The sequence below is a fragment of the Phocoena sinus genome, chromosome 9 (genome assembly GCF_008692025.1).
Source record: "Phocoena sinus isolate mPhoSin1 chromosome 9, mPhoSin1.pri, whole genome shotgun sequence".
Taxonomy (NCBI): domain Eukaryota; kingdom Metazoa; phylum Chordata; class Mammalia; order Artiodactyla; family Phocoenidae; genus Phocoena; species Phocoena sinus.
This window is the reverse complement of record NC_045771.1, coordinates 95,712,527-95,734,817: the sequence shown is the minus strand read 5'-3', so window position 1 is coordinate 95,734,817 and position 22,291 is coordinate 95,712,527. Positions and strand designations below refer to the sequence as shown.

Sequence of the window (22,291 nt, the reverse complement as noted above, 5' to 3'; positions counted from 1 at the left end):
GTTTATAACTACTGTTTCATTTCACCTTCGATTAGAAAGTCGTTTTATACAGTTCAAACATCACTTCAAACGTTGGTTTTAGCACTGGCGCTTCCTTTTGAACACTGTAAGGGTTTAACCCATCATGGAATCCTGCTTGTATGCGCATTCCCAGGGTTCACTGCAGAGATCTGCAAGGGGAAAGGCTGATTTTTGCACATGTTCCTAGAATTGTGATTTCTCACGCTCTCCATTTACTGTCTAAAGCCTCGTGGTTAAGGTTGAACTTTGGAACCCCACTGAGGGCCCTCCTCCCCTAGAGCCCATGAGATGGGTCTGTGCCTACACCATTCACAACACCCAATCTATGTGGGGCAGCTGATGAACGAACAACATTGGGAACAGGGTTAAGAGCCGGTGAAGCGAGTTAGAAGTTTGGTGAAGTGACGCACACAGCCAGGGCTTTCCTGAAGACGTCAGGGGTTCCGCAGTGTTGTACTGTAGTGCCAAACAGAGGGTGTTGCCTTGCAAAGTGCCCGGAAAGTTGCCTCTCTCCGAATTCAGCCAGTGAAGCAGTTGTGTGACTGCATGCGGGGCGGCCACCGACCGCTGTCTGCTGGAGATGCTGCCCAGTTGTGCCGAGGGTTTTCCAGTGCCCGGGGAGCCGGTGACCGGGGTGATGCAGAGTGCAGAGGGCTGTTCTTTGGGCGGCGGAGGCCCTGCGGGGTTCCGATCGTCCGGCCCCTGCTCTGCGCTTTCCGGGGGGACGCTGCCGGAGGGCGGATCCGAGCGGGGCCGGCCGATTCCGAGGAACCAGCGCTGCGCGGCCGGGCGCTCCGGGCTCGGGGCGCTGACCGGGAGCTGCGGCCGGGTCTGCCCGCGCCGGGGAGGGAGCAGACGGCGAGGCGGGCGCGCCGGGGCCTCCGCTGCACCGACTGCGACCGCGTGCGGGGAGCGGGGCCCGCACGGCGACGCCGGGATCCCGGCGGCGGTGGGGGGGGCGGCTGGGACGCGGAGACGAGGCCGAGATGTGAAGACGCGGACCCTGGAACCGTGCGGGGAACAGAAAGGAAGCTGGCGTGGAAGCGCAGGTTGCGAGCGCTCCCAGGCAGCACTGACCACAGCCCACTGCTTACTAAATGGAAAAAGAAGCACACAAATGACAACTTATCTTTGCAAAGATGAAAGTTCTTGGGTTTTTTTGGTTTTGTTTTGTTTTTGTATTTTTTAATTGCAGCTCCAAGTGGCCACTCTCAAGAGAGGGCCACCCGAGGCTTTGCAGGGGTGGGGTGGGGGAGTGCTGTTTCCAGTGCAGGTCTTCCCCCCTCCCTGCCATTTCTCCAAATTGGTAATAAATGTTGCAGCTTTTCTTTGGCTGCCTTTCAAGTGGAGACATGCACTACAGCATCACCTGGTCAGTGGCTCCAGGATAGGACGTCTCGTTTGGTAGGAGGTTGACGCAAGTTCAGATTTATAATCTAGAAAGGAAAGACCCTCCTGTGGGCAGGTTGCTAGTAGGAGAGGGATTACTTTTAAAAGAGGGTCCGGAAAGAATTGTGCCCTGGGTTTAGGCCTCGGGAAAATTACAGAAGGATCAGGGACAGCTGAATGGGGAAAAGCCATGACTGCTTCCAAGAAGGCATTTTCATTCCTGCATTTACCTATGAAACGCCAGGCTTTAGCAGGTCAATTTAGCAGAGCGGTTTTTCTTGGCTGCAGGGTTTTTTGTTTTGTTTTGTTTTTGTTTTTCCCATATACCCAAGCTGCTGGGACTCAAACATCAGCTACAAATAGTTTTTCTTTTTTCTCTTTTTTTTCATAAGCATACAGAGTCAAGGGGCATGCCAGCAAATCTTGCATGTAATGTTGCAGTGATGAAAAGGATTGAGGGAGAACAGTTTGGCCCTGTAAGAAAGGGAGCAGGGTCTAAAAGTCTCATTTCATTCACATCTAAAAACCAGTGGCATGTTTTCCTCAGAGAAAGATCTTTGAAGTGAAGGAGAACCGAAAAGTTTACCTTGAGAGTTACGTTCTAAATAAATTATACTTTATTATTTAGGAAACGCCAGGTTTTATAAGGAGTCCTATAGGCTACGGCCCTAGTTATGTATGTTTTAGGATTCCATCAGGAATTTTTACGGGTCACTTCTGTACCTCATGCTTTCCTGTATCAACTCAGGACTGAGTTTCCCAACTCGGCTGAGTATGAAAAAATTGCCACCCCAGCTAGAAGCAAGCACTCTTTTCTGCTCCCTAACTCTTGGTGCAGAGTTTTGATGAGGTGTGAGAGTCTAGAATGTTAAAACTTTCTCCTTTAGGGCTTCCCTGGTGGCGCAGTGGTTAAGAATCCGCCTGCCAATGCAGGGGACATGGGTTCGAGCTCTGGTCTGGGAAGATCCCACATGCCACGGAGAAGCTAAGTCCGTGCGCCACAACTACTGAGCCCGTGTGCCACAGCTACTGAAGCCCACATGCCTAGAGCCTGTGCTCCGCGACAAGAGAAGCCACCGCAGTGAGAAACCCGCGCACTGCATTGAAGACCCAACACAGCCAAAAGTAAATAAATAAATAAATTTATTAAAAACCCCCCAACTTTCTCCTTTGTAACTGACAGGGACAAAGTTGGGTTTTTATCAGTAAAATAAGCTGATATAATTTATGGGGATATACGGGAAGCAGATGTCTGCCTTGGCAAGTTGCCATTTTTATAGCCTTGTTCCAAGCATAAACCACACTTTTAAATAATTAGTTACTAACTAATGAGATCCAAAAATAAGTTGTCAAAATAGAAGAAGGGGGTAGACTTTTGAGTGACCAAGGGTCTATTTTTTTAAAAATCCATTTTGAACAGGGGGTGGGGGGAGGAATTAGTGTTCTCCAAGACCATTAATTAGTGCGATTTCAATCAGCGCCTGGGGCTTTACCTCTTCTCACTGAGCCTCTCTCTGGTGATGAGTATTTGGAGGGTTTTTATTGCTTTGTTAAAATGAAGTCTTTCGCTTGGGGGAAAAACCAACAACTCCACAAAAACCAAGTTTGTCAAGGAGCTTTGGTGACTTGTCTTGTCGCTACTATTAATTAGTTCCCTCTCCTAAGGAAGAGACAAGAATCCCATCTCTTCATGGCTTTTTTTTTCTTTCCCCCCTCTGGTCCATTAGCTTGTTTCTGTGTCCAGTATTCATAAATCCCATCCAGATTCAACCGGTAAAACTGTATTTGTGTTTTGAGGGAAACAATAATAGTAAGTGCCCCCTTTTCTCCAAAATGGTTGAGAATGGAGTGTTTTGATTAATTAAATATTCCTATTAAAGTTTTTAGTTTTGATATAATTTGCCAGTTTACAAAGAAACACAGGCTATAAAAGAAAAGATATGTAGCTAAATCTATGACAATTAAGATTTAAGACACTGCTGAATTGTCTGGGTCATGGGATCATTGCTGGATCGCTTATTACTCAGTAAATATTCTTACAGGTATGAGGTGCTGGGTAGATAGCCCGGCCTTTGGAGTTTAGGGTCCGGAGGGGAAGACGGACATTCAACAAAGATTCCCGACCGATGCAGAGTTCATTATTGGGATGGCAGTTGGGATAGGCTCTTTTGGGCTGTTGGAATTCAGTACTTCATTCCTTAGTTCATCCAATCTGCCAAGACTTCAGTGAGGACCACCTACAGTATTGGGTACAGAGCAGCAAACAAAAAATATGTAGAGCAGTTGTCTGCGAGCTTCACTGAAGCTGATAGTCACCAGTGCTGGTTCAGATAAAGGTTCCAGGGGTCACCTCAGAGACATCAGGGGTTGGACCTGCAGCTCTGAATGTTTTGCAAGCACCGAAACAAGGCTGATTCAGGTGGCTTTTGTACCACGCTGAGAAACAGTGCCATGGAGTGGGTTGAATTGTTCTCGTGGCATGCTTTCAAAATGATATTTAAGTCAATTTGGGGGGAGCATGTAAAAAATTTAGAGAATCATTCTGAGATTGGTAGAGCTAGAGGGGTGGTTGAGAATTTCTCCTTCAGGGGTTCTTTAACTGGTTTGGAGGGCCTGTGATCCCTAGGAAATCAAATGGACAGTTTTTGGTGCACTTAAGGGGATTCTGGGGGCAGAGGGTCTGTAAGTTTTAACATATTCTTAAAGAGGACTGGACACGCCCCATTCCCACCCCCAAGGTGAAGTCCCACTGTGTGACACTGTCATGTGACAGATGAGGAAACTGAGGCACTGGACAACTCCAGGGGGTGCCAATCAGGCCCTCCCCTGTGGACTTGTGTACGGTGGCAGCCTTGAGAAAAGAAGGTCTATATTCCTTCACTGTTGTGATCTATGGGGGCTCTTTTTTTTTTTTTTTTTTTCGCGGTACGCAGGCCTCTCACTGTTGTGGCCTCTCCCGTTGCGGAGCACAGGCTCCGGACGCGCAGGCTCAGCGGCCATGGCTCACGGGCCCAGCCGCTCCGCGGCATGTGGGATCTTCCCGGACCGGGGCACGAACCCGCGTCCTCTGCATCGGCAGGCGGACTCTCAACCGCTGCGCCACCAGGGAAGCCCCTAGGGGGACTCTCTGAGGGATGTTTCTGAATTCAGAGTGGATCTTATAATTGATATGTACATTTAACCTAGGGCGTCTTTTTGTCTTTTTTATTCTAGAAAAGCTGTTCTAAATAACTTGTGTGTTTTACAGTGAATGCCACTGGATAATCAAGGAAAAGAAATGGAAGTTACTGGAAGAACTGGTGCTCCAGGGCCATGATGCCTCTGGGCCTTCAGCTTTTCCAGTTACTTATCCCAGATTGCAGTTCCCTTGCAAGTTTGAGTTAAGGATCACTAAAAATCTTCCGTCTGGTACTTTAACTCTTTTAGTCTGTGAAGCACTTGCTTGTTTTATTTCTCTAATCCTTGTTTTGACGGAACACGGTGGCCTCCGCTAAATGTAGAAAACAGGCAGGTGACTCCACGGAAGAAATGCCCACAATCTAGAGAGCTTGAGGGAAACATGGTAGAGAGGAGACCTGTCATCTTCTCTTGTATTCTTTGTAGGTGTAGATCATGACTGCCAAAAAAGAACATGAACCAAACAGAGTGAAAATCGATGAATGATGAGTTAGGGCGATTATCACATGAATGAAGCTGGTGAAAGACAGACTAACTGCCCTTGCCTTTAGCTGAGTTTTAATATTTAAGTGGTTCCAGCCTTTGCTGTGGGTGATCTTTTGCCTTTTCCTGTGGGATCCAGAGTGTGTTGTTCTATCACCTTTGTTTGTTTTAAAAATGTAACTTAAATGAATGGAAATGTTCTGCTGTTTTAAGAAAGCTTAAAGTGTATGGTTTTCCTGAAAGAATTAGGTTTAAGAGGCATGTTGCGATTCACATATCTTGGTGAGGGAAGCAAAATCATTGACCAGAATTCTCTGATTCAGAATTTGGAGTTGGGCTTGGATGGGAGAAATTGTCGGTCACTCTTTAAAACATCTAATGAATAACTAAAAAACTTCCCTGGCTTGGAAAGTTGTCCTACTGCCCCTTCACAGAAAAGTGGCCACTTTCTTATAAATGTCGGAGACACTTGTAGATGTGGCTTGAAGGAGTAATGTGACGCTTGGATTTCTCGCCATAAACACAGCTGAAGATGGAGATATTTAGACCATTTAATAACAAATACCCAGTAGGATTTTGGGAGAAGTCCCACATTATGGACAAATCCCTTTCTCCTCCTTTTGCACGTGTAGACAGAATTCGCCTGGCTTGTTACTAGCACTTTGAGGCCTTTTTGCAAGAAAGCCAGCAGGTAAGGGGCTTCCAGATTTTGAATTAGCTGGTGCTCCAGGCACCTCCTCAGGTGACAGGTGAAGTGGCCTTCGGAGTGGGATTTCCTTTTTCCCCTTCTTATTTGAAATTGATGGCACTGCTGTTTTTGTAGGGGTTCCTGGTCGCCCGGAGCTGAAGTAATGAGAAGGCGTCATGGAGGCCCAGTCCCAGAGCTCCACGACCACTGAGAAGAAGAAAGTGGAGAATTCCATAGTGAAATACTCCACTCGACCAGACGTCAGCGAGAAAGCCGTGGCCTCCAGCACCACGTCCAATGGTGAGCGGCCACGGGGATTACCAACAGTCAAGCCTACAGTCCTTTTCTGTGCTCTGCATTCCTTGCGAGCTGAGCATTTGCACCTGGACCCGTGTTTGTGCTCTGAGAGCTGAAGAGCGCAGATGGAGGTGGAGGTTGGGGTGCGGGCTCGGGGTGGCCAGGCTTTAGCCATCGCTGTTTTGGCGCTGAAACTACACGTTTTCTTCCAAATTTGCTAATTCGAGATGTAAATGTGATAGGTTATTTATTATAGGAAGTTCCTGTTTTGGCATTTTGGAAGTCATCTTGATGAGTCTGGCTGGGGTTCAAAATACTTTGCATTTCACATGGAAAGTCTCTACTCGTCGGGATAATCAGTTATCAGTTATTACAGAAGACACAAGAGTTGCCTTGTCCAAATTAGTGATAGGGTCCCCTGCAGACCCCAAACCCTAAGGAGTCCGCTAGAAAGGATTTTAAAAGTTGTTAACGGTTGAGCCTCATCTAGTTTCTGAGTTGCAGGTTTTGCTGTTGGCATATAAAAATTTAACGTCCTTAATTTGCGTTTAGAGATACAGAAAGCCAACTGTTTTACATGCTGTATGTTTTAATATTTTAAGCAAAGTGTTGAGAGGCATTTCAATTCAAGCATGGAGCACTGAAAATAAATTCCAGAGCCCCCTCTGGTAAAAACAGACTGAATAAGTTAAGAGTAACCTTCACTTCCTTTCCCTGCCTTTCGGCTCTGGAAGGCCAGCAGCGCCTTGGCTTTTTGTAGATTTCATAGCCACCCCTGGCCTCTGCGAATCGCTCTCCGCTTTGCCATGTGCCCTTAGGAAGAATGGGCTGGTCTCAGTCCTGGACACTGCCTACCTGGGTACGAGGTTTTGCATCTGCTGAGCCAACCTGCACCCTCTCCCTCCCTGGGCATTTATATTTTATTTATTCCAAAAAGATTTGACCAGCCTGATTTCCAATTTTTTTAAATTTTATTTTTTATAATTTTTAAATTTATTTTTCGCTGTGTTGGGTCTTCGTTTCTGTGCGAGGGCTTTCTCTAGTTGCGGCGAGCGGGGGCCACTCTTCATCGTGGTGCGCGGGCCTCTCACTATCGCGACCTCTCTTGTTGCGGAGCAGAGGCTCCAGACGCGCAGGCTCAGTAGCTGCGGCGCACGGGCTTAGTTGCTCCGCGGCGTGTGGGATCTTCCCAGACCAGGGCTCGAACCCGTGTGCCCTGCATTGGCAGGCAGATTCTAAACCACTGCGCCACCAGGGAAGCCCCTCCAATTTTTTACATACAATGGGAGAGTGAGAATCTGCTTTGGAAGGTAACAGCCCAGAAGTGTAGGCTGTGAGGGCAGACATCCAATAAAAAAGCTGCACCTTCCTGTCTGAACTGTGGCATTGCCTGGCCCTGCCCTCTGTGCCCATCCTGGTCCACAGTGTGTGCTGCTCACTTTTCTCCTTCCCCGATGTCACCAGTGCGCACTGCTGGCTTGACCGGGCCAGGGGAGGGGCTGGCATTAAACCTTTCGGCTAATGAGTCCCATTTTGATTTGATCCTTAAGGGAGATCTATTTATGTCTGAGTTAAAATAATGAATTTACTTTACATACATACGAAACTATATTTCTTTCTTGATTCGTGGTCTTTCAACTCAGGACTAGAGCTTATTTTAATAGAGCCAGATTTTTGCATTATTCCTGTGATGAGGTTGTAGAAGGCATATTTTCTCCTTAAAAAAGCATGCTGTGGCCCTTGTTTCTTTTCTCTGGAATTTGTAAAAATTAGACACGTCTATTTCAGAAATAGAATCGGTCTGTGCCATGTAGGTGATTTGGTAATTTTAATAGCAAATTTGTAGGAATAATCGCTTTCTGGATATCATGCTTCACGAAGCATCAACGTTGAGTGATTTTTATAGCGGTGAGTGTGAGTTGCGTGTGAATGAGTGAGCGTTGTGTGTAAGTGTGTGCGTGAGAACAGGCTGCACCACGTGGAGCCTCCATAAACCCACTGTCCTTTCTGTGAATTTCAGCAGAGTAACAATAGCGATCTGTCCTTAAGAAGGTGCTGCCACTTTGGCGATTCCGGCCACTGGACACCTGCTGGGCAGATTTTTGGTGCCGTTGTATTTGTCTGGAGCTACTCTGACCATGAGTTCTGCCCATTAACCTGCTTAGGGTGACCAGGAACAGAACTAACCTAATCAGCCCAGCAGCCAGGAAGCCACTGGGAACAAGTATCCAGGGAAGAAAACAGTCATGGTTTATAAAACTTAGTCCTTGAGTCCGAAGTAACCACAGAACTGACTCCGAAACCGAATTCCATGGCCTTCCCACCCTGATCACCTTGGGTCCTTGAAGCACCTCCTAAATGGGTATAAGACACGTCCTATCTTGGGGCAGAAACCTCATTAGTCAGGTTTGCAGGGCTCCTGCGTGAATGATAGCTGTCCTAGAATCCTGTGAGCTCTGACCATTTTTTCAGTGTTCTATTTCTTGTAAGAGATTGACTCCTTTTTGTTTTGGAATAACATAAAGAGCCAACCAAATAAAGAAAAATGGAAGTGGTGTTTTTGAAATATCAATGGCAATCCTGCTGGAAGATTCCAGGAAAACCAGCAAACAAGTTTAAAGGTGGGAAAAATTGAGACAAAGGCAAATAAACTTTTTTCTTTGTGATTGCTTTACATAAGCAATGCTAATAATTGTCATGATTTTTTTTTTTTTTTTTACAAAGTCCTCGGCAGGATTCGTCTAACTAGTTCAGAGCCTCTTTATGGCCCCAGGATCATGCTTAGGAGGGTGTGGAATGGCCCAAATTCTTCGTTCTGCCAGCTTCTACCTGGTGGCACGCTGCCCTTTGCTCTCAGCTCTGGTCACACAGCTAGTCTGGGGGCTTTGGTCTGTGGTTTGGTTTGGGTTTAAGAGCTGGTGTGGGGGGGGGCAGGCTTTCAAAGGTTGGTATACTGTCATGGCTATGGTCATCCATCCGTCTGTCTATTCTGTCTGTCTCCCGTTCTGTCTTTCCTCTGCAAACATTTCAGAAGTGCTTGGATACCTCCACTGAGGCTCTTCACAAAAAGGAAATGAAAATTACTTGGATCCTATAATAGGTAGTACCAATTGCTACTGTTCCCAGGGGGTTCTTAGGCTTTCCTTACAAAGTTCTGCAATTCAGAGACTTGTAAATGAACAATGAAAAATGAGTTCCTCACCAAGATCTATTACGGAGGTAACCTGTGTATTTCTTCTCCCGTCCACAATTTCAAGATTAAAATAAAACAAACAAAGACGTCTCGCTGTCGGCGCTGTGTTAGGTTGACTTAAGTAACTTTTCCAGCCATTACGTGCTGCAATTTATTCCTGATTGTGAGCCTTCCAGCCAGACCATGCACATTCCCCTGCATGTCCTTACAGATCTGTTTTCTTACTTTTCTCAGCTGAGTATCTACTCCTAGAATAACAGTCATACAGAGTTCTGTTTAAGCGCACACATACACACGAACCAAAATGTATGGTTCAAAAACCTTAAGCAACATTTTAAGGAAGGATCTGCCTTTAAACCTTGACATTTAAAAGAACACAAGTGAAAAACTGTTCTAAATCTTCTATGGGTAAAACACAGCCAAACTGATTTTTGTAACATTTGAGAACCTATATCAACATATGAAGCATTCAGTATACTTACTCAGGAACCACAACGTTTGCTTCATGGGTTACAGTTTGATTTTAAGCTCTAGTGTTACTTATGAAACATAAATGACAGAAGAGAAGACATTGAGTTTTCTGAATGTTTGTTCAGTGCAATTGACACGTAAATGATCGTTTCTGGCGTCCAAGATGGTGTCTTTCACATATAAAGGGTGCGTTCATATCTTAGGTGTCATGATTTACTTAAAAATCTCAAATCTGTTAATATGCTAGTACCTTAAGTAAAATGCCTTAACGATCTATTTTTTTTCAGGTACGGATTCATTACTTTCCAAGCTGCATATTGTGTTTTTGTAAATAATAGACATGTTTTTTTTTTTTTTTTTTTTTGCGGTACGCGGGCCTCTCACTGTTGTGGCCTCTCCCGTTGCGGAGCACAGGCTCCGGACGCGCAGGCTCAGCGGCCATGGCTCACGGGCCCAGCCGCTCCGCGGCATGTGGGATCTTCCCAGACGGGGGCACGAACTCGTGTCCCCTGCATCGGCAGGCGGACTCTCAACCACTGCGCCACTAGGGAAGCCCAATAGACATGTTTTAATCTAGGTGTTCCCATGTATTAAACATTCTCGTTGTCCTATAAAATTTCCTTTAACGACTTGCAAATACTGACTTTTCAGTGTGAAATGTTTTATTTCATTTTTGGCCTATGATTTTTTCTTAAAGGAGTAATCTGATATTTCTTATTAACCTACCACTCTGCTTTAAAAGAGAAAGCAGCTAATAATAAGCATATGTAGGTCCTGCTTTGGGGATCTTTTATCAGATCTGATAGTTATTGGGAACATACCTTAAAGTGATAGAAAGCAGAAATTATCTTAATGGTGATGCAATATGAAACCAAAGTTGATAGATTAATAATGGAGAGGAAGTTCCCTGTTCACTTTGATTCTTTCAAAAGGAGGGCTTGGTTCTCCTCTGCTTAAAAAAAAATTCTTTGAGGTTTCTAAGGGGAAAGTGTTGTGGTTTGCAAATATGTAGGAGATACTTTTTTGTTTTTTAATTTTAACTTTTGGTCACTTCCTGGCCTTGTGATTTTCTTTCAAACTGTCCAGTAACTCCTATGAGTGTTAATCAGGATATCTGTTGGTCTCCTGGCTGGGAGTAAGATAGCTCAGAATTTTGTTAAGAGTTGGGAATTCATCTTGGCTGTTCACCGCCAAGATCTCTTGTCTCTTTTTGTCCTTTTTTATGGTAAGAGTTCATGTACCTAATTCTGCTCAGAAGTGGGTGGACAGTTCACAGCAGAAAGCCTGTAGGTTGTGAGTTTTAGGTTTCCTGTCCCTTTAGATGTTCAATCCCTCTTTTCTTGGCCACATCCCATTTCCTAGCACATGACAGATGGACAGATAGATGGAAAGGACTTTCAGATAACGTGGTTTCACACTGTAGGGTGTTGGATAGGAGCACCCCTGGGGTTTGGGTTGAAAGTTTGGACTGAGTTCTGGCAACACCAAGGACTAGCTTGGTGCGTGTGGGCAGATTCACTTCTCAAAGTCTCAATTTCTTCATCTGTTTAGCAAGATACTAATTAGACCCACTTCACAGGATCTCCAGGCGGATTAAGTGAGGCAATGCCTGTACCTTTCTGGTAGGACTGCACATGGTAAGAGCTTAGCCATCGTTATTAAGACAAAGCATGGGGATGAATTAAATGTTATGAATCCAAAACAAAACGATTGTGTTTTCTTGAAAATATACATAGGTTTTGAAATTAAGGGGAAAACGTTTGGCAAAAGTAATTTTAAATTTGCTGGACTCTGTCCGAAAAATAGTTCAAGGTGTTTCACAGAGCCCCCAGATGACTGAGTTTACACATCTTAAGGAAGAACTATTAAAAAAATTTTTTTTTCTCTACCTTCCTTCCAAATGCCTTCTCAAGCCAGAAAATAGGGAAGGCAATTTTGAGAAAATTTATTTTGATTTCTTTAACCTTGAAAACTACCATTGATTATATGTCTTAACACTAGAAACAGCATATGGTACATCCCTTTTCTTGAGTCTTCTTTTGGGGTAAACTGTTTCAGGTTCGTGGTACCCATTTATAGGGTAGTTTGTGCTGCATTAAATTTTATGTTTTTTAAAAGAGCTTTCATGTTTTTAAGCCAACTAACTCATGGCAAATAATCTGATTCTCGTAAGAGCCCTGACTCTTTTGAGCTCCAGACTCATGTGTTCCTTTACCTGGCAACCTCTGTCTTCTTATTTTGGCTGAGTGTATCAGCTTCCTGTGGTCATCCAGGCTTGAAACCCCATGGTCACCTTTGACCCCTTCCAACCTCCGGCTTCCCGTGTCCTACCAGTTTTGAAGTCCTGGTAGATTTTCCTCTGTAATTATTCACCCACGTGTCCCTTTGGGCCACCCTACTGCACAATGCTATTTCAAACCTCACCACCTCATGCCTAGACAGTTAAAGTGACCTTCTCTCCATTCGCTCGGCCCTGATTCATGGAGTTGCTCTTCCCCAATTAATCTTCTTACGGTTATGCCACACCCCTACTCTAGAACCTTCAGTGAGTCCCAGCTACTTATAAAGTAAAATTCAAAATCCTTCGCTTAGGGCTTCCCTGGTGGCGCAGTGGTTGGGAGTCCGCCTGCCGATGCAGGGGACGCGGGCTCGTGCCCCGGTCCGGGAGGATCCCACATGCCGCGGGGCGGCTGGGCCTGTGAGCCACTGCCGCTGAGCCTGCGCGTCCGGAGCCTGTGCTCCGCAACGGGAGAGGCCACAACAGTGAGAGGCCCGCGTACCGCAAAAAAAAAAAAAAAAAAAAAAAAATCCTTCGCTTAATATTGAGTTATCTTCCGAAATCAGACCCCAGCCTGCCTCTCCAATCTCTCCAATCTGATTTACTGCGACTCTGCTTTCCCATGTATAACCTGTGCTTTAGCCAGTTGGAAGGGCTCCTTGCCTTCACGCTGCTCCTGCATAGAATGACCTTTATTCTTAACATCGGGGCACGTTGCGTGTTTACCTTCTTCTCAAATGCGACTCTGCCCTCCATCTTTCCATATAATCTTGTGTCCTTTGGGGAGCTACCTAGTAACACTTGGTTTGGGGAGGCTTATTTTATTTATTACTATTTTAATAAAGAGACTGTATTTTAGAGAAGTTTTAGATTTACAGAAACATTGATCAGAAAGTACACAGAGTTCTTATATACTCCTTCCCCCCCTCCCAGTTTCCCCTATTATTAACATTTTGTAATGGTGTAATACGTTTGTTACAATTGAGGAAGTAATATAGATACACGATGATTAACTACGGTCCATGGTTTCCATGAGGGTTCATTCTTTGTGTTGTGTGTCCTATGGGTTTTGACAAATATATAATGTCCTGTAGCTGCCATTGTAGACTAGTTGCACCCCTCAAATTTCCCTGTGCCCCATTTATTCATCCCTCCCACCTTCCACATAACACTTGAAACTTTTCGACATAGCACCCGGTTTGTCTTTTCCCTGCCTCCACCTCATCCTCCTTTAGTAGTTTGGGCTTGGAGGGCCCCAGCCTACACAGTACACAGACCTGCCAGAACTTTCCTCGGCTCAGTGGGGCAGGGGGCACGTGCAGAACAGCAGTGGTGTGGATGCCAGGGTTCGACCCTGCTCAGCCACTTTATCACTGTGTGATCTTGGGCTAATAACTTAACATCTCTGAGGCTGGCACAGTAAGTACTCAAACATGGTAGCTATTTTTAGGAATAGTAATAGCCTCTTCTGGATAAAATCTGGCAGGATTTAATATAGTGACACTTTTCATCTCACTCCTTTCAACACAACATCATTTGTTAATAATCTGTGCATGGTTAAGCTTGAATCCGATGGAGAGAGTTAGAGGGTGTTAGCTTACAGAAAATCTTTAAAATGTGGGGGCCTTCAGGACCTAGCTTCACAGACGAGGAAATGATAGAAGGTGGGATCAGGAAACAGTACCTCAAATCACTGATCCTGAAATTGGCACAAGTTGGATTTAAAGAATCACATTTTCAGGCCTACCCCTCATTCATAAATACGCCTTCCCATTATGGGATAAAGTCAGTAATTCTGTGCAAATGGGCTTCCCTGAGGGCAAGGCTGCTCTTTTCTCTTGCGTATAGCTATTGGATTTCTCCTCCGAAAACAATTCTTGGGTGCTCCGAGAAATCAGGAATAAATCTCAATCCCTTCTTGCCACAGTTTTCCAGACTTGGGAGTGAAAAGAAGCCACAGCATTATGTGTTCAGCTTGTGGGAAGTTTCTGGGTTGCCCTGATGACTTGTGATCCAGTGATGTGAGTATTTCACATTTTCAGAGAGAAATTGGTCAGAATCAGAAGCAGGAGCCAGAGTTGAAACTCGGGGCATAGATGGAGCTTGCGGGAGGGCAGTGTCTCTCTGGGGAGGTATCTCGGTGGCCTTATGCTGGGTACCCTACTTGGGGGGAGGGCTTTTGTCCCAGGGCTGCTAGAGGGTGAGACCGGGAGCGTTGGGAACCATGAGGGTCCCAGGCAGAGAAGGAGGTGGGTGATGGTGAAAGCAAAACCCTTCCCTTTGTCGTATTTACGTGGAAATCTTGCCAAATCCCCCTGCTGTAATTTCTATTTTTAAAACTTTACATACAGCATCATTTACTTTTTTTTGGTATACACTTCAGTGAGTTTTGACAGATCCATAAAGTTCTGTAATTACTGCCACAGTCAAGGCACAGAATGAACGGTTCCAGGCCCGTCCCCCCCAAATTTTGACAAATACTTGTTTTTAAACTCAGTGTAGTAATAGTTAGCTTATGAGTCACTGATAATAATAGAAAGCATTAGAACTGTAGAAGTTGCTTGATGTTATGGTTTTTTTTTGGTTTTAAAAAAATCCGTGAGTTTTTTAGATCCTGTTCGCTATACTCACTGTTAGTTTTCTTTTCCTTTCTATCTAAATATTTCATATAGAATTGGTAGTAGAACTAATATGTTCTGAAAAACTGCCCAGAAACATATAACCTTCTGTCTCTGCCAGTCTGAGTCTTTTTTGAGTGTCCAATCAATGTATTGTTTCCTTTTAGGCCAGTTGAAGATGCCATTTTATACTTAAAACTACAAGGCCGTCATATTAATGAGGGTTTTTTGTTTTTGTTGTTTTGCTACCATGAATAAGCAGGAGAGTGTTAGAATGAGAACATTTAATGCAGCTCTAACCTAGAAGGAAAGTATCTAAGGCTTTGTTAAGTCTTTCTTTTTTTGGTAACGTCATTCTTTTCCCCTTTACTTTTATAGATAGGACTTCATCTCAGGTAGGGGAAATTTTTCTATAAAAGTTATTCTTACTCTGACTTCGGCTGCTGTTCTTTTTCACTCTTTTTTTTTTTCTCTCTCTCTTTCTTTGACTCTTTCCTCTTCTTGGTCTCTTTCTTTTTTTTTTTCCCCCTTTAGTTGTAGAAAGTTGAGTTCCATCCCAATTATAAATCTTAGGAGACCATTCCCACATGGTTCCGTAAATGGTAGCTTCATCCTGCGTTCTTTCATCTCTTCCCCTGCTCTCTGGCTTGACAGTTGAAAAGGTCTGACATGTGCCACACAATGGTTGATTGGTTTCTCTGGGGGAGACTTTTCCCTGCCTCATCATTCGCCAGGCAGGTGGACCAGAAAGTCTCTTGATTCTTTTGTTGCCTCTCAAAGTCTGAGGTCTTTGACTGAATAAATCCGCCGTCATGGGATAATTTGCTAAAAGGAGTCTGAAAGATGTGAGAGAAAAGCCTCCCGACTTGGGTGCTGCATTAATGAAATCACGGGGCCTTGGAGTTTGCAATTGAAAAATCATCAGGAATGCAATGGGTGGAGACGGGGCTTCTTTTATTTCCCATAATAAACTTTTAGTTCTATCATTTAAAGCACGCCTAGCCCTTTGCTGGCCCACTGGCCCGAGTGTGGTTTTTTTTTTTTTTTATACCCACGTTTCAGGGGACAGCCCTGTCCAACTGAAAGCCATTCGGGTGCTGTGTCTAGTTAGTCATTAGATTATTACTAGTAGATGGAGAGAATTCCATATGACAGGACTAAGTTTGAGTTAACACAGGACGAAAAGTAATTTACAGATAGGCTGTCCCCAGCCATCTTTGTAGTGCCTGATAAGGTTTCATTTCAGAATGGATAGGCGACATTTCCACTTACGGGCCCATTCTGCGACACCTGTGATAACAGCTTCTGGATCCTAATTGAAATTGGTTTCAAAATGGATTTTCACTTTTCTCTGTCCGTGGAAAATATTGAATGGACTCAGAGCTGCCACAGAGAACCCCAGACCTTGGAAAATGGAGCGGGAGGCTAGGATCATCTTTCATAACAGTGTCGATGATATGACAGTTTTGTTATCTGTCTTATTAATGAAATCATTGATCATCTGATGAGGGAGATAATAAACTACATTTCCGCTCCCCCCACCAGTGTTCCCGAAACGCAATTAGATTCGGTTTACCAATAAGGAGGGGGGGAAGAAAACCAAACAACTATGGAACTCAAGTCGTCAAGGTCGATGAAAAGTTTTCCTTACCCAAGGGACCATTTCAGATCAGAACATTATGAGTGATTGCAATCCAAGTATTTTGAAATTATAGAAAGCCTGCATTGTATCTGAAGACTGTCTTTTTGTCCAAGTCACCCGCATTTTTAGCAAAGACCTATAAAGTGAAATTCACAAGTAGAAAGGGCAGTTCTGAATTAAGTGCTTTTGTAATGGGGAGAATGGGGAAAAAAAATCCCCAGATTCTGTCCTCCACCCCTAGGGTGAAGGGATTTGGGGCTTGGTCCTGGGTGCGTATAGTGGGCGAGGAGGGACCAAACTGAAGGGAAAGTAGCTTATTGTCTGTCCCTCTCTTAAAGCGCTCTGGGAATCCTAGTAAGATGGGAATTCGGTTTGGATTTAATGAGGGGGCTCTATTGTTTGGTGTTGGGCTGCTTTGGAATGTGCTCCCTTGTTCCTCTCCAAGGAGGGGAAGAGATGCTGATGACTCTCATGTTTCATGGTGAATTGTATTCTTAGGTGTTTCTCCATTCTCAGAGCCAGCAAGGATCAATCCAGTCCCATCTGAGCTTGAAAGAGGAGCTGTGATCAAAGGCTCTAATGATGTCACTGGTCTCTGGTGATTGATTAGGTACAGAAGTTCTAGAGAATTCTGCCTTTCCTTATCATTTCCAATTCATTAGTGTCGACCATTAGGGTAGCTAGCTCTTCATTTCTGTAAAATTAGAGAAAAGAATGATATATAAAAAAATGATATATAAAAAGATAAAAGAATGATATATAAAAAATGATATCTTTTTCTTCTGGATCTGTCTATCTATGTCTATTTTTTTTTTTAAGTTTATTGGAACCATGGCTGCCTTTTATAAGCAGTCTTCTCCTTTAAGTATACTGCAGAGAAGTAGAGTTCGCTATATAAATTGGGGTAAGTATTTGGGAATTTAAATTGGGATAGTATTTGAGAGTGAAAACAGTTCCATTGTTTCCAAAGCCATTTAAGCATATATAGGTAATTACATGTTAGGTCAACATTAAATATAGTTAAATATTTTATTACCTTGGAAATTTATGATTTTAGGACTTTTTAAGTTCTTTTAGTTATTTTTATGGAACTATCTAACATTTTTCCTCTTGCCATTGAAAAAGAAAAACAAATGCATTTCATGCCAAGAGGTGACAAATCTTACAACTGGGGAAGATGCAGCTTGAAAGAAAATCCTAAAAAAACCGAGAGAGAGCCTGAGAGATCTCTTTCTGGAGCTGCTCTTGACTGTACTGTAACTATTGGCTTAGATCCACCTGGGGTGGGGATTGATTGCAAAAGCATTGAAAAAAATTCTGTTTGGGGAGGCTCTGCAGCCCAAGGAAGAAAAATTGAATGGAAAATGGAGAATGTGAATTATATTAAAGTGACTGTTACCTTCTATGGTTTGCTGTTGATTGTCAAGGACTATTGCCTCCTGCTTGCTTAGAGCTAATTTCTTTCATAGAGAACTTCATTTTGAGAACTGCTCTCTGAGTTGGACTGATAAATGTGTTTATAGTCTAGGGTGAGTATCTAAAGAGAAGTGATCATGCAAATGAGCCTTTGGGAAAAGATGGTGAGGCAATTATGAATACTAAGCTTTAATGGATGTCAAAGACTCCCCATTCACAGAATATTTTTGTTCTATTGGCAGTGATAAGAAAAATAATCCCAGACTCTTGCCCGTAACCAAAAGAGAACTTCTAGAAAGAATACAACAAAGGCATGGTTAAAATAATGGGACTTCCAGCAATGTAAAGATTTTCTGGTAAAACAGGAATCTAATATTCAGTTGAAGATTTCTTCCAAGCATTTAAAAACTAGAAAACACACAGTGGCCCATTTCACATTAAGTTTAAATCAAATCTGTCTTTAAAAAAACTAATGTTTCTAGGCTTGTTTTCAAATTCTGGCAAGATTTAGAGCAGTAGAAAAGTTCCTTTCCTATAAATGTTGACAGCAGTTCCGGTGGAGGCTAACAATGTTTTATAAATAGAGTTTGCTTAGCAAAAACCATATGTACGCCTAGTGAAATAAGCTCACATTTATTTATGTTTTGATTTATAGAAAACATGTGCCCCTTGACAAAGCCTTTGGGCTCTTTTCCGCAATTAAAAGGAATCATGCTTGAGAAAAATAGCTACCGTCTTAACGGGAAACTTTTTCACATCAGTTGAAAGCATTTTCTTTGATCACTTTCACACAAATTGAGACTATTTTCATCCATCAGCTTGACCCCCAAAATTGGGTGAATTGAAAAAAAGATGTCTATAAACATGTACACATACACACACATATCAGCATATATATTGGTTGAATATTGGGGAATCCCAGATTTTTAAATCTTGGGTAATATGAGAGTGGTAGTGTACAGTTTTGTAGCAGGAATTATTTTATTTCATTTTTATTTAAAAAATTTTATTGACGCTTATTCTTGCCGTGTCTAGTGTTGGTGCAGCAGGCGGTGGTCTCCTGTTCGGTTTGATTTGGGTTTTTCAGACTGAAGATGGGCACAGATTCTGTGTGTACCTGTTACTCGGCCTTCATCTAGCTAAAATAGCTGAAAAATAGCTCTATCTTGATTCTCTTTCGAGCAAAACAGACAATAAGGCAAAAGAAGGTGGTTTGCAAATCTCTCATCCCTGTCCTTTGAAGAAAAGGCTTCAGAAGTCTTTCTTGTATTTTTTTTTTTTAAGAAGAAGACTGTATAATTTAGTTAAAAAGATGTTCCTTTTGCTTATTGATCTTTCAGGAAGTTCAGGATCAGGCGCGTGTTGCTGAGAAGAAAAAAAACTCCTTTTTTACCTTAAGAAAGAAGTGGTTATATTTGCTGGGACCAGGCTACAAAATACTGTTCTGTTTCTATTCTAGACTAGACTGGATCGATAGTTTTCACACTGCTGGGGGCGTGGGAGGAGGGTGCGGAGAAAGTCAGTGTTTAAATATGAAAACTTCGGGCTTCCCTGGTGGCGCCGTGGTTGAGAGTCCGCCTGCCGATGCAGGGGGACGCGGGTTCGTGCCCCGGTCCGGGAAGATCCCACATGCCGCGGAGCGGCTGGGCCCGTGAGCCATGGCCACTGAGCCTGCGCGTCCGGAGCCTGTGCTCCGCAACGGGAGAGGCCACAACGGTGAGAGGCCCGCGTACCGCAAAAAAAAAAAAAAATAAAAATGAAAACTTCATGATACGTGAGTATACTAATGATATAAGTACAAATCTTACATGTAAGGCCTAGTATAATTTGGTACCTTGTTTTAACTGGGGGGGGGGTTATTTTTAGTTACAAGCGAGAGATTATATGTGCTTAAAAAAGAGTTAAATTAAAAAAAGTTTTTATTGAAGTATAGTTGATTTACAGTGTTGTGTTTCAGGTATATAGCAAATTGATTCAGTTTTACATATATGTGTATATATATCTATATATATATACATGTATATATATCTATATATATAGATAGATTCTTTTTTCAGAGTCTCTTCCATTATAGGTTATTAGAAGATATTGAATATAGTTCCCTGGGCTATGCAGTAGGTCCTTGAGAGCTAAATTTTTAGAGAAAATCTTTCTCATGAAGGTGATGTCAGTGTCCCACACCCTAGGAAAGCCTAGCTCCTAGCACCATGCACTCAGGAATAAGTACCATTGAGTCTGGTAGCTGATATCTCTAGGCCAGCATGGCATGTAAGAGGAGTGAACCATCTTTTACAGCATGGGGGCTTCATTGGGAATCCAGGAACCCTTGAGGTTCATGCTTCAGAGAATGGGCCAACCCTCTGAAATTACTTTATGCAAGACTTTATGGGCGTGAGCCTATATCCTCTTTGTTCAGGTTCTTAAAGAGACTTGTAACCTAGTATTTGCCAGAGCCACTGGTCTGTGGGTAGGCTTTGGAGCTCTGACTTCCTTCAGGGAAATACTGATTGAATGATTAGAATTGCTCTTTGAAAGGATGATGGTCTATGAGAAGAGAGCCTCTTAAGGGTGAGGGGAGATGAAAATGAATCTTTCTCATGTAAAATGTGATGTGATAACCATAGTCGTGACCCAGCTTACTTTATAGAGGCCACACATTAGGAAGTCAAAAGACTGCTTCCACGTCACTTTACTGTTTTTTTTTTTTTTTTTTTTTTTTTTTCTGTACGCGGGCCTCTCACTGTTGTGGCCTCTCCCGTTGCGGAGCACAGGCTCCAGACACACAGGCTCAGCGGCCATGGCTCACGGGCCCAGCCGCCCCGCGGCATGTGGGATCTTCCCGGACTGGGGCACGAACCCGCGTCCCCTGCATCGGCAGGCGGACTCTCACCCACTGCGCCACCAGAGAAGCCCCACTTTATTGTTTTAAACGAGGAACTTGAGTATCTGATTTAAAGAGCTCTTCCCCACGAAACTCTTGTGTCTATGACATTCACCTAAGGTTCCCTAGGAATTTAGAAGAGTGAAAAATGACAGGAAAGATGTCAGGTAGATGAGAGGCACTTGAAAGGGATGAGTTAACATAATCTAAGTTGAAAAAGGGAAATCCACCATTCTGTTTAATCTGTATCAGTCACATGTATGTGTCCCTCTTGGGTTAAAAGCCGCCGAAGATTGTGTTTAGGCCAAGATGTGTGGTCACACTGTTAAGTCAAAATAATACCAAGTATTTGGAGGGCTGTCTATAGATATTAGTTTCAGGTGCACGGGTAGGGAGATTTTTGCCCCGTTTTGACTGAATCGCGGATAATTACACAGAGTTGCCACAAAAGCAGTGGATCCTCTGAAATCTGAGACGTGCGTGTCCTTGATTTAGACCTGGTATCATTCGTTACCGACCTGATTTCCTGCACTGGTCTTCCTGGGAGTACTTGGGCATGGCTGGAAGGAACATTTGACTCTTGTGTGAGACTAACTCTTCCCAGACCACAGTCCTCTTTTAAACGTCCCAAACATCCTCCGAGAGGGGTCTGCCTAGTTCTCTGTTTGGCATCTGGTTTGATGTCGTTACATTTTATCACGGCCTCGCTGAGAGCTTTAGCAAATTTCTTTGATGCTAATTTAGTCGCTTTAAACTCTGGAGTGGAAAAAAAGAAACAAAACCAAGAATACAATAAACTTTGATTACTAGTCTCCTAAACACTGCATCTCTCAAGTAACCCATATTTGTCGTTATTTCTTGAGAATGGAATTTATAGGGGGAAGCTGTTCAGATACAGCTCAGGGAAGGGGGCAGAGTCAAAGGCCAGAAAACACTGCCCTTCACAGGTTGCCTTGGGGAGATGCTGCACCCTGCAAGGAAGATGAGATGGTTCCTTATACTATAATTATTAAAATAATGCATTTTCAGGGAATTCCTCAGCAGGCCAGTGGTTAGGACTCGTCACCCTCACTGCCAAGGACCTGGGTTCAGTCCCTGGCCAGGCAACCAAGATCCCACAAGCTGTGCCTCCAAGCGTCCCAAATCATGATCATCATAATGCATTTTCGAAAGCGTTTCAGTGAAAGTGGAACGCAAATGGGTATGGGGAGCGAAGGACGTGCTCACCACAGCCCAAGACCTTAGAACTACCTTTATTATTCTCTGCTTTCCTCTCTCGTAAAGTTTTTTTTTGTGGGTGTGTTTAGTTTTATAAAAGGAATACCTGCTCATTGGGAAATTTAGAAATGCATAAAGAAAAACATGGGCGTGTCCGGGAATCTCACCACCCAGAGATAACCTTGGTTTACATTTTGGTATATTTTCAGGTTTTTTTCCTCCATCTTCTGTGTCTAGTACTACAGGTTCAGGTGACCATATGTTTGGGGGATATTTCTATGTCATGTGCTACTTTTCTCCAACCTGACTTTAGTGGTGATGTAATTTATTCACCCACTCCTCTTATCATTTATGTTCTTCTTTTCTTCTTCCACTTGTAAATAAGGCTATGGTGAAAATTCTTAAACAATCTGTATGCTTCGAATACCTCTTATCAAATTAACTCCAAGAAAAGTCGCAACTTATATTTCCATCAGCTGTTGATGTGTGCTCACTTTCAGAATCGCTTATTAATATGAG

The 22,291-nt window shown here is 43.5% G+C and overlaps 1 protein-coding gene across 1 annotated transcript in view; it reads left to right on the top strand.

Annotated features, from left to right (window-relative positions):
• GLI3 (GLI family zinc finger 3) overlaps nucleotides 1-22,291 on the top strand; it is a 280,972-nt gene that overhangs the window by 8,446 nt on the left and 250,235 nt on the right. The window contains exon 2 of the mRNA XM_032644011.1: nucleotides 5,894-6,058. Within this exon, the coding sequence (XP_032499902.1) occupies nucleotides 5,935-6,058 (124 nt within the window). The 5' untranslated portion in view covers nucleotides 5,894-5,934. The remainder of the gene's footprint in view (nucleotides 1-5,893; nucleotides 6,059-22,291) is intronic.